The sequence below is a fragment of the Grampus griseus genome (assembly GCF_964374135.1).
Source record: "Grampus griseus genome assembly, chromosome: 2".
Classification (NCBI taxonomy): Eukaryota; Metazoa; Chordata; class Mammalia; order Artiodactyla; family Delphinidae; genus Grampus; species Grampus griseus.
Genome location: NC_139018.1, coordinates 8,465,023 through 8,478,375, shown reverse-complemented (window position 1 = coordinate 8,478,375; position 13,353 = coordinate 8,465,023). Strand labels below are relative to the sequence as shown.

The window sequence follows — 13,353 nt, the reverse complement described above, 5'->3', positions numbered from 1 at the left end:
AAATGAAATAATATAGTAGCTATCACTAGGTGGTAAGATAAGTAATTTTCTTTTTCATATTTTCTACATTAGCTTTTATATACTAATTAGAGAAGGGAAATGCAATAGATAACGGTGTTCAAACCAGCTGAAGAACATCCCTTTCTAGCAAAAGCACCAATCTGTGCTGAGCTGTGCCTGCTCCCAGGATCCTTGAAGCGGCAGTATGACTATGAAGAGAATGCACACCTCATTTCCCACGATGACATGCTCCCCACCTTCCCTCCAGGTCCAGAATCAATCATTACACATCCCACACAGCTAATCAGCAGCTACTGGGGTACTGAGCATTCATTCCCTTCCCCCATCACAACACTGCACTATTCTCTCGCCAGTGTTCAAAAACATGAAATGTGTGGTTTGATTGCTAAGGGGGAACAGGGTAGGAAAACATTCTGATATGTGCCAGGTTGACATAAGAACTCCACCCTTTACCCCTTCATTTTGTGTGTGACGTGTCCAGCTGAGACTTGGACAGGTTGCGGCACTTGCTCAGCAGCCCACCTGTGAGCAGGAGGGTACTGTCAGAACCCAAGTCTTCTGACTCCGCCAACCATCCCCATATGTGTCAATAAAAGCATCCCCTGAACTTTGTGGTTACATGAAAGCTGATTTTGAAAGAGGAACAGGGAACTAGACTCAATGTCTCGTAATAACCTATATATGTAACTGAATCACTCTGCTGTACACCTGAAACTAACACAGCATTGTAAATCAACTATACTTCAATGAAAACTAAAATATAAAAAAAAATTTTAAAGAGGAAAGGAATAACAGAAGAAAGATCCCTTAGTTGGCATAATAGAATTGATCAATAGAATCTCCTTTCCTAACACACCAATATGATACAAAATTCTCTGGAAGCCATCCCCTTGTAACTAGCTCATTTACATGTTATCAGTAATGTGAACAAGAATGAAACAAAAATGAGTTAAAGTAGCATGACCGGTTGAATAAAAGTACTTACCTGCTTAACTGCGTGTCAGTAGGGTCAAACTGAAAATCTGGAAATGAGGCAACTAGTGAACTCTAGAATATTTGATATAATAGACCTTTTGAAAGAATGCTGAAGAGTACTTACTCCATCAAGTTTTGTACTGGTCTTACATGAGTATTTTTACATTTAAATTGACAGCAATTTCTTGTTGATACTAAAAAAAAGAATGTTGCTGTGAGCAAGCTGTTCCCAAATTAAATCTGCAAAATTTCAAAGTGTTATTTTATCAAAACAAGTTTTAATGAGACATATGTATAAAAGGAAAGGGAGTCGGCGTGGGGACGAAAAAAGGAATGAAAAACTCCCATTGGTAGAAGCGTGCTTCAGCGTTGCAGAAAAAAAGCAATTTCACTTATGGAGACCACTTCTGAAGGTGCTTTCGTATATCTTGTTTGATCCTGACCGCCCTGTTAGGTTGGTGGTTTCACCCCTGTTTTACAGTCAATTTAACAGCTTGGGTAAAGTTAAAAGGTTGGCCCCAGTCTCCCACAAATGGCTGCAGAGCTGGAAGTCAAAGCCTAGTCCCCCAAATGCCTGAGTGCCCAGAACCTCCAGGCTGTCTGGAGCTCCCTGGCCATCTCCAATTTCTGAGGCAATCAGTATTTAAAAAAAAAAAAAAAAGGTACACAGTCGATCCATGTGTTAAATATGTACATTCAACAAGTTAATGTTTAAAGCACAAAAATATTTACTATTCTAAGATAACAGGATATATATATATCTAGTCCACCGTGACCTTTGTGGTTCTGTGATAAGACAAATCGAATGGCATCTTTTAATTTGTCGGTTTATCTGGGCAACTGCGTGTCTAACCTGATTTGGAAAGGGCAAAGTCTGAATTCTATCCCTTTGTGAATGGGGGTGAATCCCCAGCACAAATGGCTGCTAGTCACTCCCACCCCAGCCCTGGAACTGCTAAACCAGTTGAGCCCAGTGGACCAAGCAGCGACTGGCAGCACAGTGGGGACCACACCATGACCCCGAAACTCCATGGCAACAGCCCTTCTTTACAGTAGAGGATTATGTCACGCCCGCCCGGTCAGACCGCCCCAGAGGGGCACGTTAATTCACTCCGACATTTCAGGGGAAGCCTAGGCTTGCGGTTTTACCTTTTCCTCAGATTCATCAGCATTTTTAGTGCTCCGTGTCAGGTGGACACTGGGACGTGTTTCCGGAGTTACCGAATGAACGAGAGGAAAGGGACGGAGGATGCGCCCTGCCCGAGGGCCCCCGGCGTGAAGCAGGGGAGAGTGGGGCTCGGGCGGCGACGCAGGCCTGCCTGGCGCCCTGGGCAGGGAGAGCCCTCCTGGCCTCGGAAACCGGAGGCCCCGCCCCCCGCCCCGGGAACGCCCCGCCCCGCGCCCTAGCCCCAACCCCGGAGGGCAGCCTGGCCCCGCGGTCCTAGGGCCGCGGCTCCATCTCCTTGGCAACCAAAGGGACGCTTTCTCCTTAGCAACCAGCGAGGCTCCCACCATGGCTGAAGAAGAGGAAGTTGCTGTCCGGACGGAGAAAGTTAAACGGATCCAGAGGGTGTTTATAAACCTGCTGGACTCATACAGCAGCAGAAACATCGGGAAGGTGAGCGGCGGTGATTGACAGGAGAACCCAAGCCCCCAACTCCCAGTCCCCCGCCCCAGCCCCGGAACCCAGCGAGGGCCTGCACCACCGGACGCTATCAGGGCCTCCCCTAAGGGACCCTCCCTCGTCCTGGGCACGGCCAATGCCCCCTGCTCCCCAGTCTGCACCCAGGCTAGACAAGCGCCCCACCTGGAAGCCCAGGTGTTTGGAGATCTCCGTTCCAGCCGGGGTTCCTCCCCTGTTAGTAAGAGGAAACTGAGGCTTCGAGGCAGAAAGGGGCTTGCCCAAGATCACTTAGCGAGTTGGGGGCAGGACCTGGACATAGGGCCAGGTCTCCGACCTCCTAACCGGGTTCTCTTTCCATTCCCGCCAACTCGTCTGTATCAGGCAACTGACGGAAAAAGAAGTCCAAAACTAAATGCAATAGCAAAGCATTAAAAAGACAGGGGTAGTATGAACTTACTTGTGTCTTTTAAAAAGATAGATACAAATATAGAGAAGATAGATAGATAGATAGATAGATAGATAGATAGATAGATAGACAACCTAAATACAGAAAAACGTCTCAAAGGATACACAAGACACTTAACCGTTATCACCTCTGGAGGATGGGAGTCACTCGTTCATGAACTCCTACTAAAAGGCTGGCACAGTAAATAAGACCAAAAAAGGTTTTGACCCTTGAAGACCCTGCCCCTCTGGAAGGAGACAGACAATAAATAATTACTAGAATAAACAAGATATTTCAATAGGTGATAAGTACTCTGAAGGAAAGAGAATAGAAGAGGTGGACTGGGGAAGAGCGCAGCTGCTTTCAATAGAGTTGCATGAAAGCGCTCTCTTGAAAGGTGACATTTAATCTGACACACACAAGATGAGGGTCCAGCCCGAGGAAATAGTTCCCAGAGGGCACGGCAAAGGCAAAGGTTGCAGAGGACAGAGTGGTGAGGCTGCAGTGAACCAGAGGCTCCAGGGGACAGCAGGCACCATGCCCAGGACCCATGTGGCTTTGGGGCCCGCACAAATGTTATAATTTCTCTTAAAATAGGAAGGAAGCAAATTAAATTTTACAGTCAAAGATAGTGTGTCATTATAGATATACAGTCATAAAATATCATTTTTAATATACTTTTGGCGGAAAGGGGCTGTGAAAGTCAAAATGTGGCCCAGCTCAGCAACTAAACAGTGCCTCACACGTGGTCAGCAGTTCATCGATATTTATTGTGTAAATTAGCAAAGCAGAGTCAAGCCCAAAGGCCCAGATCTTGTGGGGCTTTGGTCAGGAATTTGATTTATGTTCTAAATCCATTGATAGCCATTGGAGTACTTAAAAAGGGACGTGACATGATTGAAATTAGGAGGGAGGGAGGGAAGAGAATTTAACTTTTTACTTTATCCCCTTTTGATCTCTGATTATTTTTTACGACGTAATATTTTTACAATAAAACTTTTTGTTGGGAGAGATTTTTTCCAAAGCTTATCAATAACAGAATTTCCGGTTATTCCTTAACAAACCAGGACTTGACTTTCTCAAATTCCAAGTAATTGCTATTGTCTGCACTAAGCAATATGGAAGTAGAAATATAAAGCATCTAAAAAAACGTGGAAACCATGTCTCTTGTCCTCAGGCCTAGCTGAGCAATGCCACCACAGCCCCTTCTCCCCCGGTCTCTGGGTAGTGTGTCAGGGCGGGGCACCTGTACAGCTGGGGTGTCATTATCAGAAGGTCCAACTTCACCCCTTCCTGCCTATGCGATCTTGGGCAAATTACTTATTGCTGGGCCTCAATCTCCTCATCTGTGAAACGGGATAATAAATTGAATATGTGTGTTTGAGAGGTAAATGAAAATATATATGGCATACTTGGGAAAAATAGATTCCAATAAGAGATTGAACCTGACACCTTGTCTATTAACTTGGACTGTTTTTTTATCAAAATAAAGGGGGTGGGGCATTCTGTTGTGTTTTTACTCCCAAGGGGTGATATCGTCATGATTATTTACACATGTTTAAACTATAAATTATATGTCTAATATATAAATTAAAATTATTTCTCTTTATATATGAAACCCATGAACATTGCATAAACAACTCACAAAGACAGCTTTTGTAAAACCAAAAAAAGAAACTTTGCCAACCTCATTCTATTTCATTATTCATAGCCACTGGTCCCATGTGGTTATGGAACGTTTAAAAGTGTCTAGTCCAAATGGAGATGCACTGTAAGTGTAAAATGCACATCAAATTTCAAACACTTACTATGGGAAAAGAAAACAATATATAATATCTCAATAATGTTTATATTGATGACATGTTAAACTGATAATGTTTTGGATATATTGAGTTAAATAAAATGTTACCTAAATTTTTAAAAATTTAAACTTTACCTAAGTTAACTTCACCTGTTTTTTTCTCCTTTTGTTAATGTGGTACTAGCAAATTTAAGTTACCTAAGCTGATCGCATTACATTTCTACCTATCTGTTAGACACAAACGACCATCGTGAATTTAGCCCAGCTCTGCCTGATGCTAGGGAAGGATAATACCCTTAACGAGCTTTTAAGCTCTCCGAGCCTGAGTTCCTCGCCTATGAAATGGGGAGTCATAATAGTGAATAGACACTTCACTGTGTCGTTGCGGGAATTAAACCAATTTCAATGAGATACCGGTGTACAAAGCATGAGTGGCACCGCTAGCAAGCCTTCAGTAAAGGTCACGTTTTAGAATCGTCATTCATTGACTGGCCTTACTCTCCGTTGTTCTTAGTATTCAGGAAATTCCTGTTTGCTTGCAGTTTCTCTCTACCTCTGTGGTCGGGGCTTCACTTGAAGAAATTACTGAAGAGGAGGAAAAGCACGATGAAGATAAATCAGCCGTGCCAGAAGCCTCCTCAGCCAACCTGAAGGAAGGCACGTTCCAGATAGTGGGCACGCTTTCCACGCTCGAAACCCCCTGCCCCAACTTTGCCATGGAGACCTACTATGTAAGTCCAGAGGGACTGCTGAGAGGGGGCGAAGGGGAGGGCCACCCCCTGCTCCGATGCCCTGCCACTGTGTTTGCTCCTTGTCTCCTCTCTCCTGCCAATGTGAGAAGGTGGGGAAGTTGAGGAGAGAAGTGAGGGCAGGTCTTCCTCCTGCGATGGAAATGAACAACCCTTGTCTCTCCACTTTCAAGTCTTGCCTGCAGCAGAGAACTTAAATGAGATATTCTTAGAAAGTATGGATCTCATTTGGACTTTCAGACTCATAAAGTTCTCTGCCCTGTATTTAGAATGTATTCTGCCCTGCACCACCCCAACATGGCTCTGGGCCATGGCCGGCGCAATCTGTGAAAGAGACATCTCCTCGGGTAATAAGCCACTCAAGGATAACACCATTATATTGCTGTCTTACTGAGAAATACTGCTGCCTTCACATGACAAATTCTACACAGTCCTCATCCAAGGACTTAAATACCTGCAAGAAGGGTGACCCTCCCAGCCTAATTCCTCCCATCACCCTGCCTGCAGCCCTCTAGATCCTAGGAGACAGCTTTGCACATGCTGTACCCTGGAATAGCCTTCCCTCTTCCCTCCTCCAACCAGCCCTATTCATCCTTCACGATTTAATTCGGGTTGTCTTCTCCTCCAGGAAGCCCTCCATGATTCCCCACTCCCAGTTTAGATTCTGAGCTCTCTACCTGCCTAGATTCTTACACTTTTCTCACCCCATTGTTATTATCTGTCTATTGTGGGTCACACTATTAGTATCTGTTCCTTGAGAGTAGAGACAGCACCCCATTTATTCTCATGTGTATCCTTGCACGGTGACGGACAGCACTGGCCCTCAATAAGTATTTGTCAATGAATGAATGAGTCCCCTCCTACCATCTTTGGGAACTTTCTTCACCACTTACCCCCTTTTACCCTCTTCTGGATCTTCACTCGCCACTGGCTTCTTTCTTTCCACCTCTACGTATGCTCACATCTTTCTCGCTGGAAACACACACACACACACACACACACACACACACACACACACACACACACACACACTCTTACTTTGGCCTCCCTGCCTCTTTCTCTGCCCATGGCCCCTGCCACCACTGAACTTGAGAGAGGGCTCAGCCACCTTTGCAGGCCTCACTCCTGCACTCTCCAGCCCCCACCCCTTCACAGGAGATGCCCTGGCCATTGTCACCAGCCAGCCCCTCATTACCAAGGGCCTCTCTTCCCTGCTTCCCAGCAGCAGCAGCTGGCAGACTGCCCTTACGCATCCACTCCTTCCCTTTAAATGCAGTTTTTCTCAGAGCTCCCTCCCTTCTCCTAATAGGCATCCTTTCTAAATCTTATTCAGTCCTATAGCTCCAGCTCCCCTGTACAAGCCAACGCCTTTCAAATCCTTCTCCAGCCGTGTTGACCAACCTGCACATCCAACTGCTTCCTAGTCCACTCCCCCAGATGTCCTGCAGCACTTCTATATCAATTTACCCAGGATGAAGTCTCTCACACTCCTCTACAAAACTACTCTGCCCTGGGGCTTCCCTGGTGGCGCAGTGGTTGAGAGTATGCCTGCCGATGCAGGGGACACGGGTTCGCGCCCCGGTCCAGGAAGATCCCACATGCCGTGGAGCAGCTGGGCCCGTGAGCCATGGCCGCCGAACCTGCGCGTCCGGAGCCTGTGCTCCGCAACGGGAGAGGCCACAACAGTGAGAGGCCCACGTACCACAAAAAAAAAACAAAAACAAAAACAAAAAAAAATACACTACTCTGCCCTAATTTGTATTAAGGGCCTTGCTGTCTATTATCAGTTTAGGCTGTTTGGGGCTGCAAGTAATAGGAAAAAAAAAAGACAATGCAAATCAGTAACCAATAAGGAATTCATCAACTTATGTGGCTGGTGGTCTCAAGGAAGCACCTGCTTCAGGCCTGGCATGACCCAGGGGCTGCAGCTCCTTTTCCAGCCCTTTTCTGGGCTCTGTCTTCCTCTGGGAGGGACTTCATCCTCAGGTTGGCAGCAAGGCGGCAACATTCCAGGGCTTTGCACACAAACGCAGCAACACTCTGATGAAGAGAACTTCCAGAAGTTCTCAGAAAAAGGAGGATGAACATTCCAGCAGCACCCCACAGGTATCTCCTTGAATCTCAGTGTCTTGAGTTGAGTCACTTGCTGATTCCTGAACCAATCACTTACCCTGAGATCAGTAAGGCCCATCCCTTAAACTAGAAGGTGGAGTTAATTTCCCACAGGCTGAGAAGGGGCGTATCTGCACAAAATTGGGGTTCTGTTGGGAAAGAAGAAAAGGAGATGGATGATTGTAGACAAGCCAGAGTGTCCTTTACACCATTCATCACACACTTGCCCCCATCACAGCTGCAAGCCTGGCATTGCTGTGGGCTCTTGGCTTCCCAGTATAGACTGGAAAACACACGCACACGCACACGCACACATACACACACACACACACACACTGCGAGTGCTGTGCGTTCAGTTTTATTTGGGGTTGACTGAGGGCTATAGCCTGGGGGACAGCCTCTCAGAGAGCTCTGAGGAACTGCTCCAAAGAGGTTGGGGTGTGGGGAGTCAGTACGCGTATAGTTTGGGTGAAGGGGCCACGTGCAAGCAAGTACACGTCTCAGCAAAAGGTCAGTTCTGGTCACAAGGAGCAGATCTCTCCAGTCATGACTTTGGTGCTTTTCTAGGTACGAGAAGACACACGATATTGGGTTCATAAACATTTCTCCTGCAAATGTCTGTCTGAAGTCCTTTCCTGCCAGATTTTTCCAGAGCACAGAGGGCCTCCTTGCTGACCTCAAATTGAAGAGCTCAGCTTCTTATTGAACATGTCACTAAAGAGGTTTCGTCAAAAAGACCAAAGCCCCTGTCATCATCAGACTCTTCAGATTCTTCTCTCTTTGCGTCTACTTTCTGCTCCTCAGCGGGGGCAGCAGCGGTGGAGGAGGCAGGACCTCCTGCTGGGGCAGCTCCACCAGCCCCTGCACTGCCGATGAGGCTCCCTGTGTGTTGACCTTGGCCAAAGCCTTTGCAGACAATCCTGGCCAGAAAGGTTCAACATTTACACCGGCTGCTTTAATGAGAGCATAGATCTTGTCCTCTGTGACCATCACCTCATCGTCATGCGGGATGAGGGCCGAGAAGATGCAGGCGAGCTCCGAGATGGAGGCCATGGTGCGGGGCCAGTGCTAGGCGGGGGCTGCCGGACAGATGAAGTGAGGGCCTCGCCCCAACGCGGCCTTAGCTTCCTTGGAAGGACGGAGCACCTTAGCGGCAGCTGAAGGAAGGGAGGCCTCAGCTCGTGTCTTTAATCGCTTTCGAAAGAATGCCTACTTTCCATTCTCCTGGCTATCTGCGTTGCTTCAGATCTCCATCACTGATCACTCTTTATACCTGAATTTGATTCAGTGAATGAGTATTGAGCACTTTGAAGACCCACAGAAAAACACGGAGCTCACAGCCTAGCAGGAACTCTGCAATGTCAACTAGTGACTCCAGAGCAGGACAGTGACATGATGACAGAGGTGTGCGCACAGCCGCGTCCAGAGCGCTCTGAACAGGGCAGTATGAATTCTCAGTCTTATCTATAGAGCCAGGCAAACGGAGCTTCAGACGCCTCCCTGCCACACAGAGCAAGACCCCCGAACCTCCTCTGATCGGGAGATTCTGCACAGCTGGCCCTCCTTTGGGAGCTTGGGGTCTACTGGTGATGCTGGGACTGAGGCTGAACCTCCAGGGCTGAATAGAGCTTTCCAAGCAGATAAAAGGACAAGGAAATGACACACAAGGGGGCACCTGGCAAAGTGTATGGTGTGCTTTGGAATAGAAAGCATCGGTATAGCTAGAGCTTGGGTTCTGGGCAGCCAAGGGGAAGAAGCAAGAGTGGCATGAAAGGTGAGAGAGAATGGAGGATGGAAAAACATTAGGCTGGTCCAGGTTGTCAAAGGTGCTTTTGCCTGGCTCAGCAAATGGCCTGCTAGTCCGTGAACTTCCCAGGCTCTGCTGAGTGAGCTTGTATTCACCCTTTCAGCGCAGCTCAAATGTCAACTCCTATGAGCCATAGTCCCATATTTCACCTAGTCCATCAAACCTCAAATGTACTTCTATGATAGCCCTTTCTACATTGGGGGCTGCCACGTAGGGCTGTACAGATTGCACACTGCGCAAGGTTGCCCAGCTATGGGCATGGGTAGGAGCTGAAAAGTGATGTGTTCTGCTGGCTACAGTGTGTCCCAGACTGGGTGCCTTATAATTTTTCCACCAAGAGCAGGTTTCCTTTTTCTAATTTGTACAAAGGCTTCATATGTGCTTAGTTGCGCCCTCGTCCACATTAGACCCTAGTTATTTGTTAAAATTTTGCCAACAACACCCACACACACATGCACGCGCGCATGCGCGCGCGCTAATCTGTAATATCAACAATCATACATTATTTATTTTGCCTTTCCCCTTGGGGTGAAAATGAGGGCCCACAAATATTTACTGGGGGAACAAATGAATGCACAATCATGGTCACTCAATATCTGGTCAGGATGACCATTCTCTTGAAAACGTGCCTGTTTCATCCTCAATCATTCCAATCATGATTTACCAAGTGTGCGTGTTTTCCTTTGGACACAGTGATCACCAAAGTTACTTTCATCCCATATAAGAACTTGGTATTTTTAACCATTAAAAGTTTCTGTTTTTTTTAAAATACTCCCTGCTGTCAACTGTAATAAGGTACCTTACATCTCGAATGAGACCAGATTAATTCCATTTTGAGGATTCTGAAATAATCCATATTAATCACTTATCAGCATTTCTGAGTGATTCATGATCTATAGTTGCTCAAAGAATCTTGCATAGAGCTTGAGTTTGTTTTAAATGCCTCACACATTTTCTTCCAGTGTGTTCTAATTCTTTCTTCCTGAATCGGGGTTTAAACAGCATGCAGAAATAGTACCTAAGATCATTATGCAATTTTCTTATTCATCTGTTCCAGGCTATTTACATAAACTTTGTTACTTGAAAACTACACACAGAAGAGAGCCAAAATTTCATTTTAAATAAAAAAATCCTTCTGCGAATGTTTCCTGTGGGACTCTCCAGGCAACATATCTCATTTGGAAATTGTCACTCCCATCTAAATATTAAGGTTACTTTGTGCGCTTCTTGCAACAAATGACTGTCAACTTTCTTTTTCAGGCTATCTCTCGAGAAGACCTTCTCATGCACCTGCTGGAGTGTGATGTTATCATTTATAACATCACTGAGAACCCCCAGCAAGTGGAGGAAGCCATCTGGGCAGTCTCTGGTCAGTGAGATGCACCCTTGATCTCCAGGGACGGGACTTTTTTACTTTACCTAAGAGTCATCTCAGGAACACTAGGCAAATTAGGACCGTGGAAGAACTGATCTGAAATTCACCTAAAACAGGAAGTGAAATCAGACTAGTGGATACGCCTGTGGATAGCATTAAAACATAAAGGGAGGCATATGAAAATATGTAAGAGTTTATGTGAGGGACTTCCCTGGTGGTCCAGTGGTTAGGACTTTGTGCTTCCAGTGCAGGGGGCATGGGTTCCATCCCTGGTTGGGGAAATAAGATCCCACATCCCACATAATGTGCAGGGTGGCCAAAATAAATAAATACATAAAAATAAAGTTGATGTTTACTGCATTTGACAGTGTTTCTTATTATATATAAAAAAAAAGAAGAGTTTATATGAACAAAACTCAATTCATATTGGGAATTCCCTGGCGGTCCAGTGGTTAGGACTGTTTGTGATTAGCTGTTCTTAGGTTTGGGTTTGCTTATTTATGCTGCTAAGCTATTAGGACCACCTCAATCTAATGGCTTCCTTGTTTAATTAATTTAGCAACAGGAGCTTCCGAAGAATAGAATTTTTTAAATTGAAATATAGTTAATGTACGATATTATAAGTTATAGGTGTACAGTACAGTGATTCAAAATGTTTAAAGGTTATACTCCGTTTATAGTTGTTATAAAATACTGCCTGTTCCCTGTGTTGTACATCATATCCTTGTAGCTTATTTTATACCTAATAGTTTGTACCTCTTAATCCTCTACCGCATAAAGCCCTTCCCCCTTCCTCTCCCCACTGGTAACCACTAGCTCGTTCTCTATATCTGTGAGTCTGCTTCTTTTTTGTTATAGTCACTAGTTTGTTGTATTTTTTAGTAATATCATACAGTATTTATCCTTCTCTGTCTGACTTATTTTACTTGGCATAATATGTCCATCCATGTTGTTGCAAATGGCAAAATTTCATTCTTTTTTATAGCTGAGTAGTATTCCATTGTATATATATTCACCAATTTTTCTGTATCCATTCATCTGTTGATGGACCTTAGGTTGCTTCCATATCTTGCCAATTATAAATAATGCTGCTAGGAACATTGGGGTACATGTATCTTTTGGAATTAGTGTTTTCATTTTTTTAGATATAGACCCAAGAGTGGAGTTGCTGAGTCATATGGTAGTTCTGTTTTTGGTTTTTTGAGAAACCGCCATACTGTTTTCCACAATGGCTGCACCAATGTACATTCCCACCAACAGTGCATGAAGGGTTCCCTTTTCTCCACATCTTCGCCAACACTTGTTATTTGTTGTCTTTTTGATGATGGCCATTCTGACAGTTGTGAGGTGGTACCTCTGTGGTTTTGATTTGCCTCTCCCTGATGATTAGCCATGTTGAGCATCTTTTCATGTGCCTGTTGGCCATCTGTATGTCTTCTTTGGAAAGATGTCTACTTAGTTCTTCTGCCCATTTTTTAATCTGGGTCGTTTGTTTTTTTGATGTTGGGTTGTATGAGCTGTTTATATATGTTGGCTATTAACCCCTTATCATTTATATCATTTGCAAATATTTTCTCCCATTCAGTAGGTTGTCTTTTCATTTTGTCAGTGTTTTCCTTTGTTGTGCAAGAGCTTTTAAATTTAATTAGGTCCCATTTGTTTATTTTTGCTTTTATTTCCTTTGCTTCAGGAGAGAGATCCAAAAAACTACTGCTACAATTTATGTCAAAGAGTGTTCCGCCTATGTTTTCCTCTAGGAGTTTTATGGTTTCTGGTCTTACATTTAGGTCTTTAATCCATTTTGAGTTTATTTTTGTATATGATGTCAGAGAATGTTCTAATTTCATTCTTTTACATGTAGCTGTCCAGTTTTCCCAACACCATTTATTGAAGAGGCTGTCTTTTCTTGCCTCCTTTGTCATAGATGAACTGACCATAAGTGCATGGGTTTATTTCTGGGCTGTCTATTCTGTTCCATTGATTTATGTGTCCAAAGAATAGAATATTTTTGATCATTAAAAGAAACATTAACTTTCAAAATTCAACCTTTATTCATTCCACAGGCATGGCTTAAGGAGGTGGGGTTGAACGTATTGGGAAGATACAAAGACAAATTTAAAAAAAAAGATACCCTCAAGGCTCTTGTAGGCCCACAAGAGAGCTAAGGGACTCGGGAGAAACTTTCATGCAGGGCAGAGAATGACATGTTGACACAAAAGCTATCACAAGATGGATGTGACTTTAGGAGGAGAGGAATTATTTAGTTTTAAAATTTTTTTATTTTTGGCTGTGTTGGGTCTTTGTTGCTGCACGGTGGCTTTTCTCTAGTTGCAGCAAGCGGGGGCTGCTCTTCGTTGCGGTGCGCGGGCTTCTCATCGCAGTGGCTTCTCTTGTTGCAGAGCACGGGCTCTAGGCACGCGGGCTTCAGTAGTTGTGGCGTGCAG

At 44.8% G+C, this 13,353-nt stretch overlaps 1 protein-coding gene and 1 pseudogene across 5 annotated transcripts in view; one reads left to right on the top strand and one right to left on the bottom strand.

Moving 5' to 3' along the window:
* Positions 1–2,509: 2,509 nt before the first annotated feature.
* Positions 2,510–13,353, top strand: part of AK7 (adenylate kinase 7) — a gene marked incomplete at both ends in the record, with an annotated part of 54,365 nt that continues 43,521 nt past the window's right edge. For all 4 annotated transcript variants that reach the window (XM_082648682.1, XM_082648683.1, XM_082648681.1 and 1 more), the window contains 3 exons: positions 2,510–2,614; positions 5,409–5,597; positions 10,795–10,903. In XM_082648682.1, coding sequence (XP_082504808.1) covers positions 2,510–2,614; positions 5,409–5,597; positions 10,795–10,903 — 403 coding nt within the window. The remainder of the gene's footprint in view (positions 2,615–5,408; positions 5,598–10,794; positions 10,904–13,353) is intronic.
* LOC309818471 (large ribosomal subunit protein P1-like) lies at positions 8,419–8,780 on the bottom strand (annotated as a pseudogene). The gene has a single exon. The product of its transcript is annotated as a large ribosomal subunit protein P1-like (transcript).